The sequence below is a fragment of the Ictalurus punctatus genome, chromosome 18 (genome assembly GCF_001660625.3).
Source record: "Ictalurus punctatus breed USDA103 chromosome 18, Coco_2.0, whole genome shotgun sequence".
Taxonomy (NCBI): domain Eukaryota; kingdom Metazoa; phylum Chordata; class Actinopteri; order Siluriformes; family Ictaluridae; genus Ictalurus; species Ictalurus punctatus.
Window position 1 is genome coordinate 13,276,378 of NC_030433.2, and position 10,164 is coordinate 13,286,541.

The window sequence follows — 10,164 nt, forward strand, 5'->3', positions numbered from 1 at the left end:
GTTTTAACAGCAATTACAGTATTAAACATTTTATGTAAGAACAAGCTTATTCTACCATCAACAAGCACGTCATTGGCTTATTGATGTTTGTCATGCATTAATCATTTGATTCAACACTAATTGAGGACCCATTAAAAAATAATTAAACCCTAAAAAAAAAAAAAGCCAGAAACATTTTTAAATTTATTTTTTAAGTTTATTGACATCTTAAAGGCATTGATTTACACAGTATCACAATTTATGTTTTTCTGCTCACTATAAACAGCAAACCTTAGCATATATTTAAGTTCTTGTTTGCTCATAAATGCCATTGTTTAATAAACAGGCTAGGATTTTCCCAATCCTGGTCCTGGACACCCACACTGCATATTTTACTACAATACAGTTCTAACACTGAATTCACGAAGTTTTTTTAAAAATGTATTATCTGATGAATGGAGCCGGTATGTTGTGAGTAGTTTAAACACTAAAATGTGCAGCATAAAGGGACTACAAGGCAAAGCATGGGAAATGTTGGACTATACCATATAGAGAGTAAGTAGAAGCATCACTGTCATCATACATCTGTTTTGTATTATTACAGAAAATTTAATAATCACTTCCCATTTTGCAGAATACAGGAATATCTCTCCGATCCCATATGAATGAACCACAAAACCATTTGGCATGAAATATATATAAAATACAACTAGTTGTAAACAAGATTTTCAGTTTTAGTATTCACTTGTCTAAAGATAAATTAATAAAACTTTTCAGATTTAGCAAATGTACAGAGTTATTAACCAATTATTTAACATCTCAATGCGTTTCCACCCGTTGTGGGTCATCAGCTGTTCTCCCCTTTTTCGAAGGTACTGTTTTTCAACCTTCTCAGTACCAGGTCACATTACGAGGCTTCCCCTGAAAGGTCCAAAGCGCCTCCTCTGGTCAACCTATTGGATTTCATATCTGGATTGGAGTGCTGGTAAATGAGTGGAGCACTGCTGGTACCCATGTTCTGCAGGTCCTGAATTTGAGCATCCAGAGGAACTGGTATTAACTTTTCACTTCTTCTCCAGTACAGGCCATACTCGTCTGGCTGGTCCACTCCAAATTTTATGGCGCAGAGCTGTCCCAAAGCTTCTCCACTGATCCCTGCCTTCCATTGCAATGTCTTCACCAAACTACATTCACCATCCTGGAACAGCACCTTTACAAACCTCTGTAGGATAGAATGATATTACCACTTGTTATATTGTTATATTATTCTACAAAATAATAAGGTTATTCTACAAAAGACGACCCAGTAGCTGACCTGTTTTATGTCATTCTGGCTCTTGGATTCAGTGCTACGACGGTGGCTCCACTCCTTCAGGGATTCCTTGACTTGGTGGGTAAGTCCACTGGAAGCCACAGCTTCTGGCTCACTCTGTATATAGGTAAGGCTGGCATAAACGCTGGTCAGATAGTATCCACCTGACGGAAAATGATGAGGTCAGTGATGAGTTAGTAAAAGTACAGGCCATATGTAACTTTTTTTTTGTTGAATAATACATAATATCTTTACCCTCTCCTGTGAGCCAAGAGGTTTCTAGCAGCTCCATCATGTACTCCACCTCTAGAGAAAGCTCAGGTATGTTGCACTGAACAATCACATAGGAAAGAGCTGGAAGGAATTCATCAGCTCCAAATTTCTGCCCTGAGAAGTAGTATGAGTTTTAGGGAAATACAAAAAGATGATTTGTATGATTATAAAACAAAACTATATATTTCATAATGATTTATATATCTGTACTGTTCAAGGGAACAAATTCACAAGGAGAGTCATATTCATGTACAGTCCTCACCAGTATTGGTCTTCATGGCTTTATAGATGAGCTTACAGATCTGCAGGAGCAAAACTACTTTGTCAATTGGTGAATAGGCACGTCTCATGAGAGACATCTTGTGCTTTATCTTCTCAATGCCATGAGCATCAGGCACAGCAACCTGAACGCCAAAAAGGTCTCGTGGTGAAGCATCTCTGGCTCTCTTCATACTTTCAGCCAGCCTCTTAAAGGAGCCATCATGTTCATGCATATTATAGAGTGCTGTATCAATCTGCCCTTTTAGAGGTTTTAGTACACAGCGGAACAGGGCTTTTTCCAGTGTCTGATCTGCAAAAACACATGTATAGACACACCTAGCTTATTCTCATGATGCTTAGAAATAAAGTGTTTATATAAAAGGCACTCCAAAATTGTTTGGAGTCTGTGCTGTGTACCTTTCTCATCCTCGGGCACTAGGGTCTCAATGGGGGGCTCAAGCTCTCCACATTCCAAGAGGAACACCTTAGCCTGGTCAATAAAGAGACGCAAACCTTGCAGCAGCTCCAAAGTGGTTGTTAGGCACTGTGGCTTCAGTGCTTCCCTTTGCTCCCTCAAGAAGTCCTGTACCAGAGCCCCAAATGCTATACGCCTGTCATGAGAAAGGTCTTCCACCAGCCGTATGACTCTCTTCCCTGGCACAAAGAAGGACACAAAGGCTGCGCTCATCTTTTGCAGAGCTGAAACAGACTGGTGGGGAGGATGAGGAGAGGGGATGATAGGGTTACTAGTGCCCCGTGTGAGGGAAGGCCTCTGAGGACTCTCCTCAGTTTCATCAAGGCTGCTAAGGGAGCTGCTGCTGTCCAACTCGGTGAGGGATGGTGCCTTTCTTTTCTCAAGTACTAGTCCGATGTCTTCATCCTCATTTTCCTCTTCACTCTCCACTGTGATTTTTCTTTGTGCCTGTGTGTATATACATGCACAAGTTATAAAGCAAATGACTAAACCATACAAAGGAAACTTTACTGTGAATTGCATTTTATTAGGGAATATCCTATTCATTCATGCATTAAACTGCAATCGTTAGTTATACACTGATGGCACTGTATGATTGAGGGCAGTGTGTGTTATACCTGCAGAAGTGCTTTGGGCAACTGATAGTCCTCCTCCTCAGCTGTAGGAGAGAGGTTCGGGGTGACTATTGCTGAAGCCTTTTTCAGGAGAGCAAGACAAGGCTGTAGGTAATCTGAATCTCCCTCAACAAATTCAGCATTGTTCTTATCCTCCTCGTTGGTCTGAACCACTTGAGTTTGCTTCACATTCTTTCCTTTACTCTTGGCTTTTGCAAGTAGTGGTGGAGGTGGTGGTGGGGTGATGGGGGGTGAGAGTAAACTGGAGTTTTCGGTGGAGACGCGAACCTTTATACTGTGTTTAAAGTGATGGCGCTTGTGCATGGCACCACGATTGGGATGCTCTTGTAGGAATAGTGGGTTTATGAAGCATAATGCTCCCTGCCCTGCTCCCAAATCAAGTTCAGAAGGACTTCTGGTGTGAATTGGGCAGAACTCCTGGAACAATGTTTCACTGGTGCTAGAAGATGTGGTAGAGTGTTGTGATTTAGGATTTGAGAGTACAGGTGCATCATGTACTGGTGGAGGACCATTCCGAGGCCCACGGAAGTTTAACTGGGAACTCCAGAACTCTGTATGAAACATGGCAAAGGAACATTTTAATGTTCATTGTTATGCTGTACAAAAGTACTTAAAGGAGCTCGAAAATGAAGGTTTTGACCATTTTAATATCTTAATCATAGTCCAACCTGAGCTTCAGTGCTGAAACTAAACCTAACCTTTGCTCATACCATAACCTACATTGTAATGATAGTAAATATAGATTGTCACAAACTGAGTTTCCATAGTCTTTAAATGACTTGGATGACCACAGTCTACAGTAAAACTACCATGTACTTACCCACACCCATATGAGAGATAGATTCCAACTGTTTGTGGGATGAAGCCCTGGCTATGGCCTCTGGCAATTCGAGAGTGAAGGGAAGAACATCCCTAACGTAAAGTTAGTTAAATGCATAACTGAATTTAAAAAAACAGTAAAAGAACTGAATAAGAAGTGTCAGAAATTAGCTGATTAATACCGGCTGACACAGTAGAAGGCAATGAGTCTACAAAGATCTGGGAAGCTGATGGCTGAGCTCTCCAAAGAGAAGGCTGGGGGGATAGAGGATGATTGTTAGTAATGTCCACATTCATCAAATGTAATTGTTCAACATCAAACTCAGTCCAACTGAATAAAAATTAAAATAAAAAAAATATATAAAATGACCATCATGTTCTGTCTCTTGCTTATCATATTACTTACTTGAGTCCTTCTCTCGGATGACAAACTGTTTGACAAAAGATGGCACACTGTCATCTGTTAGCCTGAGACACAGCATTTTCTTCTGGGATGTATTGGACTTTCGCACCAGGAAAGTCTACAAAATGTGGAGTAAACATTACATTTTACAATATATATATATTTTTGTATTTTGTCCACGATTCTAAATCTTTGTGAGCCTTATATTGTCTGAAACTAAAGTTGTTTCCTAGGAAACACTTGAAGACTTCGTTTTTTTTTGTTGATGCCAGATCTATGGGAGTGGAGAGCACCTTAACCTTTCTGGAGGCTGTGACAAATTTGAACAAATTTTGAGTAATACGCGTTAAAGCATTTGGCAGTGTCAATTTGTGAAGGTGTTCCTCACCCCTGGGGGTTCACGCTGTAGGATGTGAAGTGCTGTGGCTGAGTTGATGGACAACTGCAGCCATACGGGGTATGTGAGCAGCAGGCGGTCCAGCACACTGATGCTCTTCAAGGAGCCTCTCTGAGGACATGTCCTCTTCTCTCCTACTGGATGGGCATCTGGATAGTCATACACATGGCCCTCCTGCATCTAAAACATATTAATCAATACCTGAGAAAGTGACTCGCACAAGCACACATCTTGGGCAGTCCTGAGGTCTCAAGAAATTCCCCATTAGAATAATCCTATACGGTTAATTGTGCAATGAAGTTCATTGAAATTTCAGGCAAGTGTTTGGCTTATTGTGTGAGAATTCTACAAAAAGCTTCTCATCACAGATGCAGTTTATTTGTAAACAACGTGTTACATTTAAATATAAAGAAATAATTCTGCAACTTGCCTGTAGATACAAATGTATGGAAAGGGTGCAATGTTCAATTGCTCAATTTAAATGCAAAACAATTGAATTAACCCATCGAAGTCCAAGAATGCTTAGCTATTTCTACTACTTTCATTAAACAAAAGAATGAATTTGACTTCAATTCACATTCCAGGCACCTACAGTATTAGCGTAACTCTGACTGATCGAATGTGTAATGATATCAAATCCAAGACTTAGTTGAAATTGTTTTCAATTACTTCAGAAAACTTTCAGACATGTAATTGGTTGTTCCTAATCTTTTAAATAATAGCTTTAACTACCAATTGTACATGTTGTACATATAGTAGTGGAGGTGAAATTCAGATGAGATTGCTCATATGCTATCTACACACATTTCTCATTTTGTGGTGATAAAATGTCATAATTTTATAACAATATGATAGTGCTGTTGTAGAGAGCTTATTTTAGTAGGCCTGATGCATGTTTCCCATGTCAGCAGATATGAAATGAAACTTTATATACATTTTATGTAATGATCAACTTTTGTCCTAACCATTAAGGTCCTGAGATGAACAGTTTAAATGTTTTGTTAATAAAATAAATTAATTAAAATAAATGCAGTGCTTACAAAGAACAACTGTACCATTCTTACCCTGTGTAATCCCCTTTTCATAAATACTCAACTTTTTTTATTCTCTTTTCCAGTCATCTCATATGGATTGTGTAAATTTTTCCGTTTACGGTTGATTTCCACACAAACACGTGCCATATTTCTCCTGCTGATCTCCTGTTCTTACTGGTTTTTGGAAACTCCCTCTGGCTCATTCCTCCTCCTGGTCATGTGAGTGCTGTGTGTCATGACCTGACTAATTTCCTAACATTTCTACATCGACCTTCTCTGACTGAACCTGTCTATTCTCAGTCCTCAACATATCTTAAATTTTATCATAAAAATATGAAATATCATTTTACAAAATGACAAAGCCCTAAATTTAATTGAGAAACAAAAACAGAACATGCAATAATGTAAACTTAACGGGCCTTCACAACTGCTGCAAATGTTACCCACTGCAGGGTGCTATAACTACAGCTTGCTTGGTTTAAAATGTTTTGTTTTTTAACAAATATGTTTCAAATGAAATTAGAATTTCTGTCAAACCCAAGCTTTGCTTCCACTCTGTGAACAAGTTATCCACTGTGAGATGTGAATCAGGCTTATCTTATATACAGCGTATCCACGAAGTCACAGATTTCACATTTATTTAGAAAAAAGAATTATTAGCAACGTAACTGTATGCATGCAGCAGTGGGTTACATTGACAATTGCGGTTCTCCACAGTTCTAGTCATCCATCCAGCCATCCATACATTTTCAGTACTGCTTATCCTACACAGGGTTGCAGGAAGCCTGGAGTCTATCCCAAGGAACTTGGAGCACAAGATGGGGGACACCCTGGACAGGGTGCCAACCCATTGCAGGACACAATCGCACACACTCAGTCACACACTATAGACAATTTCGAGATGCCAGTCCGCCTACAATGAATGTCTTTGGGCTGGAAACCGGAAAACCTGGAGGAAGCCCCAGAAGCACATGGAGAACATGCAAACTCCGAGTACACAGGGCAGAGGCGGGAATCAAACCCCCAGCCCTGGAGGTGTGAGGCAAACATAGTAACCACTGAGCCACCATGCCCCCTCTAGTCATTCACTGAATCTGAAACCAAAATAAATATTGTGCAATGTGTAACAAAATGAATCACTACTTGAAACTATTATAATATAAATCAGTTACTGATCAATTTGTAGTGTCTACTGACAGGTTGGGCAGTTCTATAACACTTTGTGTCAATGATTAACATTTTATTAATAATTTAACTTTAGATTCAGGATTTATTTTCAGCTAGCAGATTAGCATGTTTTTTGAGAGATTGTAAGTACACAGAGCAAAACTAATCAGTAGGAAGATTTTAGTGTTAAAAAGTTTGGGTACCCCTGGCATAGGCTGCTGCTGAGTGGGATGGTGAAGAATACTATTTTCTAGCAGCAGATGGCTGCTATAGCAACACTAGCCCACACATCCTACTGGGCATTCCCACCCACTGACACACACTTATCTGGGGAAAAAAAACAAAAACTTTCAAACTCACTTTAGTACCTTTTATAGCTCACAGAATTTTACAAAGTACATTTGAAGACATATAGGACAGAATTAAATGTCTATCGCTTAACCATGTTAAGCATTATAAAGGTTTTACAACATACCTTCTTGTGGTGTATTTTATATTCTATTAAGATGTTTCTATAATCTATAATCATGTTTTATTTTACTACACTAAAGTTCTATACACATTCCATAGTTCAGCCTTTTCTTAAAATTCTTTAGACAGAGATTTATAAGATGTTCTCAGAGATGGCTTTTCGACTTGAAGAAAGAAAAAAAACAAACTTCTATGATGTGAAGAGATTACAGATTTCGTGTTTAGGCAGAAGGGGTAGAGTACAGTTCTACTTATAGGGTGTGTAAATGAGCCTAGCAAGTCCAGGCTTGGTGAAGTGGAAGCCTATAAGTATGTGCTTTGGAGGCGTTTGTGGTAGTTTTGCATAACAACCATGAGCCTATAAGTGGTATCATGGAACCGTTTAAAATACCACACTGTTAACTCATTCCAGGTTTTGTGTTATGTACAGTCTCAGGAAAAAATCTGTTAATTGTACCTTTCCTTGTCGCTGGTGTGGTTTCCTTATCTTTTCTACCCTTAATAGTCTATGTAAACATTTAAGGTACATGATTGGACCATAATTACCTTTTAGAGTAAAGCTTTAAAGGTACAACCCCAATTCCCAAAAAAGTTGGGACATTATGGAACATGCAAAAAACAAACAAAAAGAGTCATTTGAAAATTCAATTCACCCTGCACTATACAATGTTTTACTTTCTGAATTTAATTTATTTTTGAAAATATACACTCATTTCAAATCTGATGACTGAAACACACTCCAAAAAAGTTGGCACAGTCTTCTGTTTGCCATTGTGTAATATCACCTTTTCTTTTAATAACACAAGCATTTGAGCACTGAGGACACCAGTTGGTTAAGTTTAGCATTCATCCATTATGCATTTCTTCAGCTGCACATCTGTACGGGGCTTTCATTGCCTTATTTTGCGCTTCATAATGCACCACACATTCTCAATCAGTGACAGGTCAGGACTGCAGGTAGGGCATGCTAGCACCCACACACTCTGCTTACATAACCATGCGCTTGTAATGTGGACAGAATGTGGTTTGGCGTTGTCCTGCTCTGGATGGCAGCATATGTTCTCCAAATTGTGTACATAACTTTCTGCATTAATGGTGCCCTCACAGATGTGCAAGTTACCCATGCCATGAGCACTGACACACCTCCATACCATGACAGAAGCTGGCTTTTGGACGTGACGCTGATAATAGCTTGGATGATCCTTTTCCTCTTTTTCCTGGTGAACATGACAGCTGTTTTGTCCAAAAACTATTTGAAATGTCGACTCGTCACACCATAAAACATGATTCCACTGTGCCACTGTCCATCTCAGATGAGACCAAACCAAGACAAGTCGGTGGCGCTTCTAGACAGTGTTGATGTATGTCTTCTGCTTTGCATAGTAAAGCATTAACTTGCATTTGTGGATGCAGCGGCGAATGGTGTTGATTAACAAAGGTTTACCAAAATATTCCCGAGCCCATGTCAGGATATCCTTTACAGAATCATGACATTTTTTAAGACAGTGACGTCTGAGGGATCGGAGATCACGTGCATTCAGAAGAGGTTTTTGACCTTGCCCTAAAAGAGTCCTTGAATCTTTTAATTATATTGTGCACTGTAGAAGGTGAATTGCCCCAAATCCTACCGATTCAAAAAACTATGCAGTTGATTAGGTAAAACATCAAATACCTTGTATTTATAAGTTTTTTGTTTAAATACAAGTCAAAGTACATTTACAAAAGTACTGTCCCAACTTTTTCAAAATTGGGGTTGTACACTGTACACTGAGGTACCACCACAGCAACAAGGAACATTACAGCTCCCTTTTTGTATAATGTCTAGAATAAAAACATGTTTGTTACTCTATACACCAAGAAACACCAGAAGACACCAATAATTTAAAGTCAAACACATGTCCAGAAAATCTAAGCTAATAGACACAATGTTGATCCAGTCCTATTTTTCAAAGTGCCCTGAAAGGGAAAACAGTGTTGTAAGATCAGAGGAGTGTGAAATGAATTGTAGTCAATACACATCTCATCTCATTTTCAGGACAACTCATTGCGTTGTGATTGTGGAGATGCTTTATAAAGCAGTGAGATACAGTTGGAAGTTTCTGAGTCTATGAAGAAGGAAGTGCTCAGACAGCTCACAAAGCTCTGCTGTCTCTGTCCTTCCCCGAGGGAGACATCAAGTTTATCCAGGAACAACACGCCAAGCACTAATCTAATGCAAACCAAAAGACTGACCTAAACTGTAACCCTCTAAAACACACAGATTTACCGCCGTGAAAACAAACTATCCGCTTACCTTTCCACCTCCGCGATTCTAGTTAGAGTAATAGTAGCTGGAACACTACTGCGTGCCACAAAGCTCTCAGATCCATGAAACGTGCTGGACAGCAGAATATTCGGACTAACTCTTGGTGTTTTTGCTCGGCAGGTTAGTTCCTCTTCCAAGTGTGTGAGAAGATGTCGTCCAGCTTCTTTCCCCCCAGTGTGTGAAACTGTGCTTCAGGCATTATTCACACTCCGTCTTCCTCTGCGTGCTTTCCGCTGTGTGATCTTTGTGAATGGGAAAACCAAAAGTTCCTGTGCTTTGCTGAAGTAATTTTGCGCATGCGCCTGGTTTAACCTGGAAGGTAGTATACACCTTGTGGGCAGTATTGTGAGCTGGACACTTAAGTCAAGTTCAGAGCAAAATTGACGTCAGTAGAGGCTACGGAAATGTTTCCTGTATGAGTAAACTTAACTGTACGGTTTGATAATGGGTTTTATGAATTTGACTCAAGAGCTAATTTGCATGGCTTTATATTTTATCTTAGTTGTTTCCTGGGCCGCTTTACTACTACTACTGCTACTATTACTATTACTATTACCATTACTACTACTATTACTAATATTACTATTACTACTACTACTACTAATATTAATATTACCATTACTACTACTACTA

General features: G+C 39.3%; 1 protein-coding gene across 3 annotated transcripts; it reads right to left on the bottom strand.

Moving 5' to 3' along the window:
* Nucleotides 1-174: 174 nt before the first annotated feature.
* On the bottom strand, nucleotides 175-9,815 carry rin1a (Ras and Rab interactor 1a). 3 transcript variants are annotated; one of them, XM_017492537.2, is made up of 11 exons: nucleotides 9,520-9,815; nucleotides 4,546-4,734; nucleotides 4,161-4,275; nucleotides 3,937-4,009; nucleotides 3,756-3,847; nucleotides 2,918-3,486; nucleotides 2,243-2,747; nucleotides 1,827-2,135; nucleotides 1,547-1,678; nucleotides 1,295-1,455; nucleotides 175-1,201 (listed from the first exon to the last, which is right to left on the bottom strand). In XM_017492537.2, exons 2-11 carry the CDS (start codon nucleotides 4,732-4,734, stop codon nucleotides 887-889), a joined length of 2,460 nt encoding a protein of 819 aa, XP_017348026.1. In that variant the 5' UTR covers nucleotides 9,520-9,815; the 3' UTR covers nucleotides 175-886. The 3 variants fall into 3 exon arrangements, with proteins under 3 accessions (XP_017348026.1, XP_047017906.1, XP_047017907.1); XM_047161950.2 differs by lacking the exon at nucleotides 9,520-9,815 and adding an exon at nucleotides 5,651-5,844; XM_047161951.2 differs by lacking the exon at nucleotides 9,520-9,815 and having other exon boundaries at nucleotides 3,756-3,815; nucleotides 4,546-4,685.
* Nucleotides 9,816-10,164: the final 349 nt, after the last annotated feature.